At 34.0% G+C, this 16985-nt stretch overlaps 1 protein-coding gene across 8 annotated transcripts in view; it reads right to left on the bottom strand.

Moving 5' to 3' along the window:
• RNF38 (ring finger protein 38) overlaps positions 1-16985 on the bottom strand; it is a 242399-nt gene that overhangs the window by 45400 nt on the left and 180014 nt on the right. For 4 of the 8 annotated variants that reach the window (XM_074200436.1, XM_074200435.1, XM_074200442.1 and 1 more), the window contains one exon: positions 5605-5754. The exons of 3 other annotated variants lie outside the window; for them this stretch is intronic. In XM_074200436.1, coding sequence (XP_074056537.1) covers positions 5605-5754 — 150 coding nt within the window. The remainder of the gene's footprint in view (positions 1-5604; positions 5755-16985) is intronic. One more of the 8 variants, XM_074200437.1, reaches the window with a different exon arrangement.

Raw genomic sequence — 16985 nt, forward strand, 5'->3', positions numbered from 1 at the left:
TTGATTTCTTCTATTTAGAAGAATCTTCTATTTAGAAGAATCAAACTATGTTAATTTTTCAAACCTGAGAGACCCAGTGCAATAGGAATCTTACTCAATTTGAAGTCATTGACTTTTAGTTTGAATCTTCACAGAATCATGGTCTTTATGTTCTCTGGGCCAGTTTCCTAAGCTCTTAGATGAGTGAGACAGATTAGATGACTTCTAAGGTCTTGCTTTACAACAACCTTTAAAGCTATATTCTTCTTCCTTAAATATTGTTTTTATTTTTCTCTCAAAAATCACTGAAATTAATGTGAAGTCTGTAAAATGTTTTTCTCACTAAAAGCATGTAAGTCAATTCATAGATAAGGAAACAGAGGTTGGAAAATAATCTGGTTATCTTTAAGAAACAGAAGAATTTGAATCCAGTTTTCCTATATCCACTGATAAGATAACTAGGTGGTTTAAGAGGCAGAATACTAGACTTGGGATTCAGGAAGACCTGAGTTTGAATCCTGTCTCAGATATTTTTAGCCGTTTCACCTTGTAAAAGTCATTTAATCTTTTTCAATTTATTACCTCATCTATAAAACTGGAATAATAGAACACCTCACAGAGCTGCTGTATCAAATAATAAATGGAAGACATTTTGTAAACCTTTAAGTGCTATGCAAAAGTTATCTATTATTATTATTAGATAGCCATAAATCTGAAAAAAGATATGGAGGTTTTAGTTATATACAGTCAATATGTGAATAGGATGATGTAGCCATTAAAAACTCAAATGCCAGAGCAGCTAGGTGGTGCAGTGGATAGAGCATCGGCCCTGGAGTCAAGAGTACCTGAGTTCAAATCCGCCCTCAGACACTTAATAATTACCTAGTTTTGTGGCCTTGGGCAAGCCACTTAAAACCCATTGCCTTGCAAAAACATAAAAAATTAAAAAAAAAAAACTCAAACGCCATCTTTAGCTGAAGTTGGAAGCAAAGATTTGGAGAAAATGACAGTTGACTTTGAATACTTGAAAAACAGTCATGAAGCAGAGAAAAGAGGATGTCCTAAATGAGAGGGAAAGGGAAGAAAGTACCTCTTACAATTATGAACAGGGAAAGAATTCTTAACCAAACAATGGAAAAAAAAAAACAAGAAACATTTTCCAAATATATAAATGGTCAAAGAAATAAGAGTAATTCTCAAACTAAGAAAGATGAGCTATCAATAACCATGTTTAAAATATTTTTTTACAATATTAGTAAGAAAAATGCCATTTCAAACAACTCTGATGTCCTACTTCAAAACTACAAAGGGCAATAATGACAAAAAAGGAAAATGTAGATTGTTAGAGGGACAATGGAAGGATAGACACCCTAATACACGGTTGGTAGGGCTATAAATTAACCCAAACATTCTTAAAAACAGTTTGGAACTACAAGCCTAAAATCACATAATTGCTTTTGGTCTACTAATAACTTCTATGAGGAGACTAAGAAATACTCTATCAGATCTATGGAAAGGAGAGGAATTTATGACCAAACAAGAATTAGAGTACATTATAAACTGCAAAATGAATGATTCTGACTATATTAAAAGTTTTTTTACCACTAATAAAATCAATGCTGCCAGAATTAGAAGGAAAGTAGAAAGCTGAGAAACAATCTTCACAATTAGGAGTTCCAATGAAGGTCGATATAGAAAATTGCATCAAATTTATAAGGTTACAAGTCATTCCCCAATTAATAAATGGTCAAGGGATATGAATTGTTTTCAAATGAAGAAGTTAAAGCTATATATAATCATATGAAAAAATACTACAAATAATTATTGATCAGAGAAATACAAATTAAAACAACGAGGTATCACCTCACATGTATCGGAGAAAAAGGGAAAATGATCAATGTTGGAGAAGTTGTGGGAGGATTGGGACATTGATGAATTGCTGGTGAAGTTACAAACAAATCCAGCCTTTCTGGAGAGCAATATGGAATTATGTCCCAAAAAGCAATAAAACTGTTCATACCCTTTGACCCAGCAATTCCAAGTCTAGGTCTATCTCCAAAAGAAGAAATAAAAAAACTAGAAAACTCCTACATGTTCCAAAATATTCATAGCAGCTCTTTTTGTAGTGTCAAAGAATTGGAAATACAGGGGATGTCCATCAATTGGGGAATGGCTAAACAAGTTATAGTATATGATATTATGGAATATTATTGTTCTATAAGAAATCATTAATGGTTGGACTCTAGAAAAGCATGGAATGACTTGCAGGATCTGATAATGAGCAAAGGGAGCAAAACTAAGAACAATGTACACATTAACAACAATATTGTGAGATGATCAACTGTGATAGAAATAGTTCTTCTCAGCAGTTCAGAAAGCTAGGATAACCATATTTGACCGAATGGCCAATATTACTCCATTCAGAGGAAGAAAAATAAAACAAGGGCAATCAGTGGCACAGTGGATGGAGTATCCACCCTGGAGTCAGGAGAACCTGAGTTCAAATTTGATCTCAGACACTTAATAATTGCATAGCAGTGTGACCTTGATCTCACTGCCTTAAATAAACAAAATTTAAAAACAAAACAAAAGAGAAAAACCAACCCTTCAGAATCTGATGAACACTTTATAAAAATTATCTCCCATCTATCTCTTTCCCTTAAACCTAATTCCTCATACTGAAAATAACTAATATGTAAACATGCTTATCAAAAATATGTATGTATAATGCTAACCTGACTGCTGCTGAGGGGATGGGGGTGGGAAGGGAGGGTGGAAGGAAATTTTGTAACTTGAAAATATACACGTGCATATTGATAAAAATAAATAAATTTACTTCTTTGAGGAATTTGTCTCAAAAAGATCAAATTAAGAGGGAAAGAAGACCTCATTCAGATAAAGATTTTGCAGCACTTTTTCTTAGAGCAAAGAAGTAAAAACAAAGGAAAAGGCCTACTGAAAGTAATGAAACATCATCTTACTGAGGCAGTGTGAATCAAACAGACCCAGGAAAAAAAGGTGTAAAATGACAACACTCCAAGGGTAGACAACTATGAAAAACTATGAAAGAATCATGACTAAGCAATGATAAATTATGACCTCAAAGGAATCTCTCATTACATCTATGTAATGCCAAGAGACATAGAACTGACAAAACAGAATTGACGCATACATTTTTAAAATTTAATTTATTTATTTTGAATTTTACAACTTCCTCCCTAATCTTGCTTCCCTCCCCCCACCTCCCACAGAAGGCAGTCTGTTAGTCTTTCACACAAACATTTTTTGATAAGATCAATGTGTGGACTTGTTTTGCCTGACTAATTTTTTTTTAACTGAGGTTTTTGGTTCTTTTTCTTATTTTTTTTTTTGGTGGACCCCCAAAAAAGGAAAAGTAAAGAAAAAAGACTAACAACATTTTAAGAAACATACCAGAACATTTTAAGAAACATATAGAAATAAGTTTTAGAAAGAAGTTCAGAAGAGGACCAACTAAAGAAGCAGAACTGTGTCATAATGACTATCAAATTTAGCCTAAATTAAAAATCAACAACTTGAGATTTTTGTTATCATCTATCATTACTACTTTTCTGTTCTTTTTATAAGAACACGTTCCCATTGTTAAATTCAGGATGACAATTTTCTTTTAAATAATAAAACAAAAGTTAGCAAAAAATAATCTCATTCCCATTTGTAGTTACTTCAGTTGTATTATAAAGCTAAAGAACAGGGGCAGCTAGGTGGTGCAGTGGATAGAGCACTGGCCTTGGAGTCAGGAGTACCTGAGTTCAGACACTTAACACTTAATAATTACCTAGCTGTGTGGCCTTGGGCAAGCCACTTAACCCCATTGCCTTGAAAAATCTAAAAAAAAACCAAACAAAACAAAAACAAAACAAAACACTAAGAACAACTGGCTTAGGTAGATTCACATTGTTTTCTTTATATTCCTTTTCCTCTCCTCAATACCTTTTTCCTACTCAGTCTTCTATTGTCCTTCCCCAAAATGTTGTTCCAGTAAGTATGCACATTTTTCAAAAACCACTGTTGTCCTTCAGTACATCACAAAAAATAAAAATGATTTCAATAGACAGAATAAATATTAGTTACAGATAGTGGAGTCACAAAAATCAACTGATCCTGAGTAGTCAGTCATATTGCCAACTACTTAGGGGAAAGGTCAAATTCAATGTCAAATAAAAAAAAGGGTAAAGACATTGTGTGAAAATATAATAACTGCAATTCAATTTATTTTAGTCACCGTTTCCTAAAAGTTTAACATAAGACAACAGCCATAATAAACATCCAAATCATTCCAGAAATTACCTCCATTAACACAGTCTTGATCTCCTAGGAGAGTAGACACCTATAACTACAGTGAATTTAGCATAAAAGTTCTGATAACAAGATCTTTTTTGGTAATTAATTTTCATTTCACTTTTTAACCTAGAAATTATAATAAAAAACTTGTGATCATTATTCTTTATACAAGAAGAGAAGACCACTAGAAAGGATTGACATGAAAAATCTACAAGAGCTAAATTCGGAGCCAAAGGACTAAAGCTAAAATTCTAGCTTTGCCCTACAACTCTCTTGACCTCAGTTTTTGCTCATCTGTAAAATAGGAGATTTAGACTAAATTATCCCAAAGATCCTTTTCAACTCCAAATCATCATCCTTAGATATTAACTCTAGTTTCAAAAAGTTGCTTGTTGATGACATTAAAAATTATAAGCCAATCTCCTCCATCTCCTGGAACTTATTTTTATATATAATGCTTCCATTATTCTTTTTATAAAGCAGACAAATTCTTGAGACATGGCAAAATTATAATCAACTGCAGGTTTTTAAAGCCATATTCTACTAGTTATATATCCTTCAAGCAAGGATTGTTTTTGAATAAACCTCTTAAAGATACCAAGAAAGCAGCATGCAAGGAATATGCCTTTGTACACATACGGTTTTCTTGGAAGTCTAACACTTAGAATTCAAGTCTAGCTAATATTCAATTAATATCTTTTAATATGTCTATAATTCTTAAGAATTATTTGTTTTTACTTCTAAGATAAAAGATTAACTTTAAAATTTCAATTTCATGAAGCTTTCATTAGGCATGTAGCCTCCAAAAAGGAAATGATTTTTTCATTTCCAAAATATGCATCATCTAAAACTGTAGATGCTTAGTAAGCAACGATATTAATTAAAAAAAAATGAAAACAACATTGAGTCTTAGAGTTGCCCTATCCTACCCCCCTTATATTTTATTTACCTTGTCTGAGAATCATTACACTTCCTATGGGTCACTCAATACTTCCTTTTAGGTTAATTATACCTATAAAGTGAGTGATGTGGGACAAAAAGGTCAGAAAGTTGTTCAAGAGTATTAGGAGAACAAGTAAAAGTAGTTCAAGAGAAGATAAACATTCTTCAGAACAACTAGCTGAAACAGAAATATTAAAGAAATAATTTACGCGAAGAAGATTCATACTTATACCCACCCACCCCAGAAATTAAGTAGTCAGATGGTAACCTACAAGTGACCTAATGATTTCCATCTTCATGTCAAGCCTTCCTCGAAAAATTCCTATACCCTATAGTAGGGGAAGGGTAAACATATATAAGAACCTGGAAGAAAGCTTTGAAGTGGGCATCCTCTTGAACTGTAGTATCCTGATCACTTGGGATGAGAGGGAACAGGCTCTGAAGTCTCACCCTTTCACAAATCACCTTGTTAGGATGGCCAGGTAGAGGTGCTGAATTGGACCCGGGAGAGATCTGGGAAAAAGAGGGAGAAGAAAAGGATAGTTCATGGCTAACTGCACCAATATGGAGAATCAACCCCATGAGGGATATTCTGGATAATTCAAGTATTTGAAGAGTCTAAAGTGACTGGAAGAAAATCAACAATTATTTTAAAACATTAGATAAACCAAATGAAGGTGACAAAAACTCCCTCTGATCAGTGCCATCTCTTTTGAAAATCAGAGCTTGAAAAAATACACAATAACATTGCTAAATTTACAAGTGTTCACAACTATTTCTTCATCACAGTGCTAATTCTGAAATCTTAAAAGTTATATATAGATGATGGATATGATGCTAGACTCAAAAGATTTTTCTTCTACTTAAAATTCTTCTACTTAAAAAATTAAGGCAATGAGTGACTTGCCCGAGGTCACAGCTAAGCAATTAAAAAGTGTTTGAGGCCCGATTGGAACTCAGGTCATCCTGACTCGCAAGGCCAATGCTCTATCCATTCGTCACCTAGCTTCCCCTAGACTCAAAAGATTTTTGAAGAAAATTATTCTAGCTACAACTCTCATAAGCAAAAAATATATTCATGTACACTAAGAATCTAAATGAACTGAGATCTAATTTGTTTTGGTCTACAAAATTTAAGATCATTAAATAGTTAATGCAATCACATTAATCAAGTAAATTTAACAATTAGATTTTTTGTGGCAAATTCAGTAGAAGAAATATTTCTTTATTCATTGACAAATTCTCAGGGAAAATTCTACAGTCATGAAAACCTTCTGAACACAAAAGATAATAGACTCCTATTTCCAGGAATCATCAAGCAATAGAAAACAATACAGGATCATATGACCCCAGAAGGTTGAATAGTTACATACTTTAAATGTTTACATGAATATAAATTATTATTAAACATGAACAATATAAGTCAATTATCTATAACTTCCACTTTCTATGGTCAAGTATAGTTGGATGATGTTCAGCTCTACCAACATTCTCAATACATCTATTAATTTAAAGAAAATGAAGTTCCAGTCTTTTGTGATGAAAAAGAAGGGTGTCATGCAAGAATGCTTTAAAAAAAAAGTCCAAGTATAGAAAGGAGCAAAATGTAGAAATCAATGATTGTGACAAAATATCTCCAGACAAATGTAGAGAAAGGTACTAAAATATATATAGTTTTAAAGAAATCATTAAGTAGCCAAGACACATTTTAATAAAAAAACCAAAGATGGCATCAGACTACCTTCATTAATCATTATGACACATTTTGTGAGATCCTATCTATACTGCACCCATTCTGATTCTTTAGGATAGCTTTGCCACTCCTCTACATTAAAACAGAACTGCAAGTATTCAGTAAATAGTCTTCCACATCAGATCGATTTATAATTGTTACCAACTCTAAAGCTCCTATGGCCTCAGTCACGTAGAATACTACTATAAAGTAAAACACCATGAACAGGGAAACAGCTGAGGTCTTGGTCATTAACCCTATGGAAAGATTCAATTTATGCAAATCAAATATTACAGTCACAAGAAACATAAGCTAGAGAGGGTAGGTAGTAAAAGAGTCTAGTACAGAGGACAAAAAAAAAGAATACAAAAGAGAAAATAGAAATATTTTGAGAAAGAATAAGAACAAGGTATATTTTCATAGAATAAAAAGATTAAGGGAAAGGAATAAAGGTCCAGTTTTACATTTACCACAAAAGTTTTTCACTAACAGTCAGCTCCTAATTTAAGTGACTGTTAGAGGCAAATTTTAATTGGCAAAATGGAATTCTTTTGTTCACTGATAAATTTTTCTGATGTCCCTCTAGGTAGACGTTTGTATGCATCCAGAAAAGGAAAATAAGTTTTTTAACCTGAGACTCAGTACTTATAGTTTTATGACTTTATTAGATGAAGAGAATTCTCTCTAATAATGGAGAGCAAAACTCTTGGCCTTTGTATACCAGCTAGAAAAAAATGTATCATCTGGAGACCAACTGTGATGATGATCACAAAATCAGAGAAACCGGCTCCTGGATGACAGATATACAAGGCTGTCAGAAGCTGTACTTAAAAATCTTGCCAGAGTTCATATTCTATTCACACAGCCTTCAGGAACTCAAAGTAACAACTATAACACAATGAAGATCTGAAAGAAGACTTTAGTCTTTCCTAAGACATAAATAGAAAAAAAAATGTCTAAAAGCAAAATTATTTTTGGATATGTACCACTATTTTCCTTAAATATACACATTATCTGGAGGCTCTACAATATACTAGTTGTGGCTTGTACCACAAAGAAAATAAACAGACTAGATCTTAGGATGATATAGAGAAATATGCAGTCCTTACTATGTTGCCAGATAGTGTACAAAGCATGGGTAATGTAAAGACAAAGTAAAAACAGTATCTGTCTTCAAAGGGCTTACTTACATTGTAATGAAGAAACATATATATATAATAAGAACATGCAAGACAAACACATTGTAGATGGAAGTTAACCTGGGAGGTGTAAGGGGTGGGGTAGTATAGGACTAGTAGCATAGGGGGCATCAGCAAAGACCTTATGGAGGAGGTTAACACTTTAGTTGAGTCTGAAAAGAAGCCCAGAAGCAGCAAAGGAGAACATTTTAAAAACAGTAGAGTCAGTGTAAAAACAGAAATGAGAGAGAAGATCCTGTCAAAAGAAAAACAAGTCAAGGAGAGAAAATAAGGCTACACAAAACAACGAATCAAGAGAGAACTGGTGTGTTTGTGTATATATGTGTAAATGCGCGCACACACACACACACACACACACACATATATCTTCTACAAATGAATTTTCTATAAAACATTCTTAATGCAACCTTTGAAAAACTTTAGAATCTTTTCCTAAAATACAAGTCTCAGCTTTTTTATATCAGGTCAGGATTAAAAAACAAACCAAAAAACCCTAACTGATTTAACTTCCATTGGCTAACGGTCTGGGTGGGGAAGAAGGAAAAAAGGAGAAGGAGAGAATGGAAGATTAAGAGTGAGAGAGAAGAAATGTGCTTGAATTGGCAAAAACACATGCATTTGGGCAAAAAAAGCACCTAAAATTTGGGCTACTGTGTTTCCATCTAAAATAGCATTAATTACATCATTCTAGATTTGAAATCAATTCTAGCAGTCTACCTGTTCCAATCATCAAAGCAACACATGAACAAAGGAAGAACTTCATGAGGGGAAGGAATGAGGAAGCAATCTTGGGAATTCCAAAACATCAATATTCAAATTATACAAAAGTATTTTTAAAAGTTGAAAAATAAATAAGTTTTGGACACAGTTTTATTCCACTTACTCCAAGAGTAGAATACATAGCAAAATATCAAATTAGCATTCTTTTTTCTTATTTGCCTAATATAAACTGTTGTCCCTTAAGATGAATATCCACAGGGAATGTTTATAATAACAAATAGATCTGTGATCTCCTTGATTTTCAAGCTCCCTGCAATGAGTCAGATCATGAGAGAAATGATTATAAATAATTAATGATTTGAGGAGATTCAGAAATCCCCCTTTTCACTAGACTAATTTCAAGACTTCAGTCTCAGAAGAAGATTGAGCTTACTTTCCCCCCCTCTCTCATCCCTCTGACCTATAAGCAATCTCAAATCTAAGATGACTTCAAGCTTGGGTGAAGAACCAAGGTTGGGGGTGATCTAGACATTGAAATAAACTCTTAGTGCAAGGGTGCCTTAATGTCACTCTTGGCTCCACATTGGAGTAAGCCAATTTCTCTTTGTAAAATCATTAATTTTTAGCCAGAGTTGACTGTCATCCTTTTGAACACTCCTCTTCCACATTGAGAATCCATCATCACGAATGCCACTGGTATAAGATGGAGACAGCCAAATAACTATCCTTTTATTAAAATGCTGGTATTAATAAATTACCGCAAAATTACATCTACAAAATCACACATCATTATATGTGTATGTGCAGTCTTATGACTCTTGTGCAGATTCTTCCATAAATTTGCCACTGAGGGTCCTCCCTAAGTGGTAAGGACTTCTTCTTTCTCCTGACACTATAAGGTACCAGTGGGTCATCCTTACTGTCCTATCCATCCTCTTCCCTCACCCTTGTCATGTAACCATTTGATTTGCTAGGAAAATGCTGAACCCTATAGCTTCTTTTATTACAGATTGTTTCCTATCATATCCAAGGCATTCAAAAATTCTTGAGAGGTGTAACAGAAATAACCCAGTTCAAACATCAGAAAATACTTAAAATTTGTGCTCTTTAAAGGTGCCTATCACCATGGTGAAGGAAATCCAGCAAAATGTTCAAATTAAATAGGGAAATCCTATAGGTAGACCAGTGTGTGCTCATCACACCAGACCTGGAGAGCCTCCTGAAAAAGATCTACAAGTCAGCCAGTGCCCATTCGCACTGAAAAGACTAAGAATTAAATAAGAACTTCTGCTGTCCATGGCATTTGTATGGACATCCTACAGAGATTTTTCATTAATATGTATATGTGGGACAGACTACATTTGGCCATGAATTAGTTCCCAGAGATAATAAGAAGAGTAAGCTATTTACTCTGAGGAAACAGCAAAACTACTTTAAATGTACCCTCAAATTTTATCAGGAAAATAGACAACAATCTTTCCCAGTGTTCTATCTATTGTGCAACCTAATTACCAGGATGAGAGAGAACCTTCTATTATTTGTCAAAAGTGATGGCTATTCAAAATTTTTTTTTAAAAAAAAGTCATTCCCCAACTGATAATGATCAAAGGATATGGAAAAGCATTCTTCTAACAAAGAAATCAAAGCTATTACAGTCATATGAAAAACTGCTCTAAATCATTATGATTAGAGAAATCCAAATTAAAGCATCTCTGAGGTACCACCTCACACCTCTCAGATTGGCTAATATGACTAGAAAGGAAAGTGATCAATGTTGGAAGGGATGTGAAAAAACTGGACATTAATGCATTATTAGTGGAATTGTGAAGTAATCTAATGAACTTTCTGAAGAGCAATCTAGACCTATGCCTAAGGGGCAAAAAAAAATGCACATATCCTTTGATCCAGCAATACCACTGTAGGGTCTGTAAACTTAAGAGATGATGAAAAAGGGTAAAAATCCCACATATCCCAAAATATTGATAGCAGCTCTATGAATTCAAAATTGAGGGGATACCCATCAATTAGGGAATGGTTAAACAAATATGGCATAGGAAATGTATGGAATACTACTGCTCTCTTAGAAATCATGAGGATGGAATTTCAGAAAAGCATGTAAACACTTGCATGAATTGATGCTGAGTGAAATGAGCAGAACAATATTTACAAATTAACAACAACTTGGGGTGATGATCAACCGTGTAGGATGTGTTCATTTCAGCAGTACAATAATCAAAGATAATTTTAAAAGACTTGTGATGGAAAATACCATCCATATTCAGAGAAGGAACTGTGGAGTTTAAAAGAACAGCAAAGCTTATCTCCAATTTTTGAAAGTTGTCATTTTCCTCTCTAATGTTTTCTTTCTTCTATTTGGATACAACTCTTCTCTCACAACATGTTCAATATAGTAATCTATATTTTTAGCATAGTTATAAATAGAGAGCTTATATCAGATTGCTTTCTGTCAGAGGGAGGGGGGAAGGAAGGGAGGCAGAAAAGTTGTAAAATTCAAAAAACATTGCCAAAAAAAAAAAGAATGGTAAAAACTACTGTTGCATATAATTGGAAAAAGAAAGAAAATATTTAAGCATTTTTTAAAAGGCACACAAAGGGAAAAGTGATGACTGCTACTCACTTCTAATAAATGGGGATGGCAAAATTAATATTATCAAAAGGAATTTTGAAAATATTAAGAATAATCAAGTCTCTGGAAAGAAATTGAAGACTAGTGGCGAGTGGTGTCTTTTTCACTGCTACTGATAAAAGGTAAAGTTTTCAGAAGAAAAAGGCAGAATTGAGAAATAAACATGAGCAAATCACATAGCTTTCTTTAAATTTCTTCAACCCTAAAAGAAAGAAATTGTCAGATGTAGTATGTGACTCTACACAAATCACTTATTTCTAGGTATCTAGAAAATGAGAGGGTAGATTTGAAGAGCTAAGGTACCTTTCAGCTCTACATCTATAATTCTTTTCAAGAGAAAGTCTCAATGAAACCCCAGTGCACAAACACATAAAACAGGTTTGGGGTGGGGTAGAAGAGACATAGAATGACAGAGGAGTTTGAGAATAAGTTTTGGATTTTCAGCTCATAAAATAAATGGAATCACAGGCTCTTACCTAGGAATATAAGGGGTACAGGGGTACTTCAATGGTTGTTACCTGATGAAGAAGTTAATGGTACAGAATTCCATCTTATTTATGAAATTACACACACACACACACACTCAATATATTGTAATGTTTCTTTGTGTTCTATTTTAGGATAAAATAGTACATATGTAATACTTATTTTCTTAGATTTTTATGTTGCATTGTTTTCTGCAATTGATTATTAGGTTTTTATTCCCTAGTACATGGTCAATTTTTGTGTGCCATGTACTGCAGGAAAAAAAAAGTATATTCCTTTCTGTCTTCATTCAATTTCCTCCATAAGTCTATCATATCTAGGTTTTCTAACAATCCATTTACCCCCTTAACTTCCTTCTTGTTTATTTTAATTATTGGATTTACATAAATCTGAGGGTGGGAGGTTGAGGTCTCCCACTAGTAGTCTTGCTGTCTATGTCTTCTTTCACTTCTCTAAGAATTTGGATGCTATACCATTGGGTGCATACATATTTAGTACTGAAATTACTTTATTGTCTATGGTACCTTTTAGGACAATATAGTTTCCTTCCTTATCTCTTTTAACAAGATCTACTTTTGCACCAGCTTTGTCTGAGATAAGGATTGCTATCCCTGCTTATAGCAAACCTTCAGCTACAGCAAAATGTTTTGCTCTAAATTTTTACCTTTACTCTATATGTATCTCTCTTCTTCAAAAGAGTTTCAGCATATTATAGGATTCTGGGTTTTAATCTACTCTGCTATTCACTTATGTTTTATGGGAGAGTTCATCCCATTCACATTCAGAGTTATAATTAACTCTTTATTGTTCTCCCCCCCCCCCCCAAGTTAAGGGTAATAAAAGCCACAATTCTTTCTCTGGATACAGATGATATTCTCCATCACAGCCCAAAATTGTCTCCAATTGTTGCCCGGAAGGAATGAGCAAGTTCATTAAGGTTGATTATCACCCCCCCCCCCCCCAATATGTTGCTGTTAGCTCATCTCACTCAGCATCAGTTCATGCAAATCTTTCCAGGCTTCCCTGAAATCCCATCCCTCCTGGTTTCTAATAGAAGAATAAGTGTTCCATGACATACATATACCACAGTTTGTTAAGCCATTCCCCAATTGAAGGACATTTTCTTAATTTCCAATTCTTTGCCACCACAAACAGGGCTGCTAAGAATTTTTTTGTACAAGTGATGTTTTTACCCGTTTTCATCATCTCTTCAGGGTATAGACCCAGTAGTAAGTAGTATTGCTAGATCAAAGGGTATGCACATTTTTGTTGCATTTTGGGCACAATTCCAAAATGCTCTCCAGAAAGATTGGATGAGTTCATAGCTTCACCAACAACATACTAGTATCCTAGATTTCCCACATCCCTTTCAACATTGACCATTGTCCTTACTGGTTATATTGGCCAGTCTGAGAGATGTGAGGTGGTACCTCAGGAGATGCTTTAATTTGCATTTAATAAGTAATGATTTAGAGCAATTTTTCATATGACTATCAATAGCTTTGATTTCCTCATCTGTAAACTGCTAAAGGCCACAATTTCAATGGATCCAGAAAAGAACCTTTATAAAATAACAGAACTCATTTATGTTAAAAATCATTGGCAGGAAGGAGTCCTTGGCACATAACACAGGGCAAATTAATTAAGTTTTTGGTGATTCAGGCAGCATTCAAACAATAATTTGGTGAACATTTGCCAATCAGAGGAGGTTTCCTTGCCAGAAGCTTCCTACACTGATGGAAAAAGAAATCGGAATCAAAAACAAAACAGCAAACAGGAAGAGAAATTCCATTCAAATAACTATGAACTGTGTTTCCAAAGAATTGTGAGCTATCAATGAGAGCACGAAAAATATTCTCTAAATCACTAACAGGAAGACAAATGACAATTAAAACCACTCTCAGGTTTCACTTAAAAAACTGGCAAAGATGAAAAAAAAAAAAGATGGAAATAGTCAACATTAGAAAGATTATAGAAAGGCAGACACAAAGATGCAATATTTACAGAGCTGTGAAGTGTTTCAATTCTTCTTTATATCAATTTGGAATTAACAGAGAAGTGACTAAATTCTGAATAGACCATGACCCAGGAATTCTTTGATTAGGCATATACCTTAAAGAAATCAAAATAAGAAACAATATGATATAAAATAGTCCTTGAAGTACATTTTGTAGCTGCAGACAATTAGAAATAAAGTTAGCCTTTAGATTTGGACAATAGTTTTAAAAAACAAACAACAACAAAAGCAAAACCTCATAATGAATGTCATCTATGCCATAAAAATTTTGAGATTTAAGACAGATATGGAAAAAAAAGCAGCACTGAGAACAATGTGTACCATTATTACATATAAATGAAAAGCTAATTTGAGTAACTGAAAAGCCAGAAGATCTTGAAGGAGATAAAATAAAACATAATCCCTTCCTCATTTAAAAGAGGTGGGTGACCACTGGGGTAGAAAACTTTAAACACTACCAGATATGGTGATATCTAATCCTTTTGCTTAACTGTTTTTCATGGTCACAGACAAAGGTAGGAATTAACTGTTAAAGAAAAAAAGTAAAAATGTAATTTTTGTAATTATTTTGAACCTGGCTTTTATTAGTTAAAAAATTTAAATGGGGGGAAGGGATGGACTGCCTATGTTCTGTTCTAAGAGATTATTATGCAATGTATTATTAAAAAAATGATTACTGAACATCCAGGAAAGGAAGTGATCATTACAACGAACCAGTATGGCTCCAAGAACAGGTTATGCCAGACTAACTTTGTTTTCTTTTTTGACAGGGTTACTAAACTGGAAAACCAAGAGAAGATTGTATGATTTAACCTATATATGAAAAAAAATTGATAAGAGTATTTCATATTATTCATGTTATAAAGATGGAGAGATCAGCTAAACAAAGATATAATTAGAAGAATCTGGAATAATTGCCTGGACTTACCAGTGTAGCCATCAATAGATATCAAATTGGAAGACCATTTCCAATGGAATATTCCAAGGATCTATGTGCAGCCCTGTGCTATTTAAGATGTTTTTCAATTATCTAAATAAAACCAGAATGGATCCTTAAAAGAAACAGAAAGCAAGCTGGGGATGACAGAATAAGGATCCAAAGAGATGCTGACAAGCTAGAATAATGAAATGAAGATGATGAAATACAATAAAGATAACATATGGTCATACATTTAGATTTTTAAAAAGTCAACTTTTTAAGATGGCAGTTCACAGAAGCAAAAAATTTGAGAGCTGAAATGGACCTAAGTAATCATTTATTTAATCTAACTTATACATAAAAGAATCCCTGGGGGCAGCTAGATGGTGTAGTGGATAGAGCACCAGCCTTGGAGTCAGGAGGACTTGAGTTCAAATGTGACCTCAGACACCTTGGGCAAATCATTTAACCCTCTTGCCTTGCAAACAAACACACCAACCAAGATTCCGCAATGTAACACACCTAACAAGGGTTGTTCACCCTTGAAAATCTGTAGAGGTAGAAAGGTGGAAGAGCAGATGGACTCAATTAAGGTCCACTATTTCTTGTGGCCCATTCCACTTTGAATAACTAATTGTTGGGAGGTTCTTTCTGACATGAAATCCAAATTGGCCTCCTTGGAATGTTTGCCTGTTTTGCGTTGAGACCAAATAGAGTAACTTTAATATCCCCCTCTACACGACGGCAATATAAATTCTTGAACAAAACTATCATGTCCCACCAAGTCTTCTTTTCTTTAGTCTAAATATGCCTGGTTCAACCAATCTTCCTGTCATGAACACATAACCTTTCACTGACTTCTCTCTTCTAGATATTCTGCTCCTTGGAAATATTCAAGAGACTGAACAATCACTTGTTGGGGATGCTGTATAAGGGATTCTTTTTCAGGTATAGGTTGTATTACATAGCCTAAAGACTCTCAAACTCTCAAATTCTATAGAGAAATAAATTTGGGTTTTGCAAAATCAAACTTTTCAGATGCCTTGGATCCTTCTGAGCAAAAGTTTAAAGCTAGGATAGCATACACAACATCTATAATATGAAGGTGTGGTTTGGAATTATGTCTGCATGGAAAAATGGAAGCTTAAGAAATAAGATTTAAGAATAAAGATGACAAAGCTACAATAAAGTCCCAAATGGAAGCTATAATTTGTAGGGCACTCCATCAAAGAGTTCTTCTAGAGGGGACAGTTAGGTGATGCACTGGATAAACTTATGGACTTAAAAGCAAAAGGATCCCTGTTCAAATTTGACCTCAGATGCTTACTTAGGTGTGTGACCCTGGGCTAGTCATTTAACCCCTAATGCCGTCCATAAACAAATAAAAGCTAAAAAAAAACCCCTCCAGATTATTATATGGACTATAAACAAACATGGTAATAAAAGAGTTCTCCTAGAAATGTGGGTTGGAACAATTCTGAGGTACTATCTTATACCTACTGGATTAACACTAATAGGACAGAAAAAAGAAATGATGTTGGAGGGGATGTAGGAAAAATGAGACATTGATGCAATCAATAATTTAAAATGTTGGAGGAGTTGTAAAAGGATTCAACAATTTTGTAGAGCAATTTGGAACTATGTTCAAAGTGCTATTTAATATAGCAATGCCATTACCAGGTCTAAATACCAGAAGAGATAAAAAACTAAGGAAAAGGACCTACATGTAAAAGGATATTTATAGCAGTTCTTTTCTGGTGGCAAGGAACTGGAAATTGAGGGGGATACCCATCAATTGAGTAATGGCTGAACAAACTGGTATGTGATTTAAGACGAAAAGCTATTCTGTTACAAGAAATGATGAACAGGATGCTCTCGGTAAAAAAACAAAAAACAAAAAAATGAAAAAAAAACCTTGTACGGGCAGATTCAATGAGAAATGTACCATATACAAAAACATGAGCAATGTTGTAGAATGATCAGCTGTGAATTGACTTATGTTTTCTCAGTAATGTTGGCACCCA

This window comes from Macrotis lagotis, chromosome X (assembly GCF_037893015.1).
Source record: "Macrotis lagotis isolate mMagLag1 chromosome X, bilby.v1.9.chrom.fasta, whole genome shotgun sequence".
Classification (NCBI taxonomy): domain Eukaryota; kingdom Metazoa; phylum Chordata; class Mammalia; order Peramelemorphia; family Peramelidae; genus Macrotis; species Macrotis lagotis.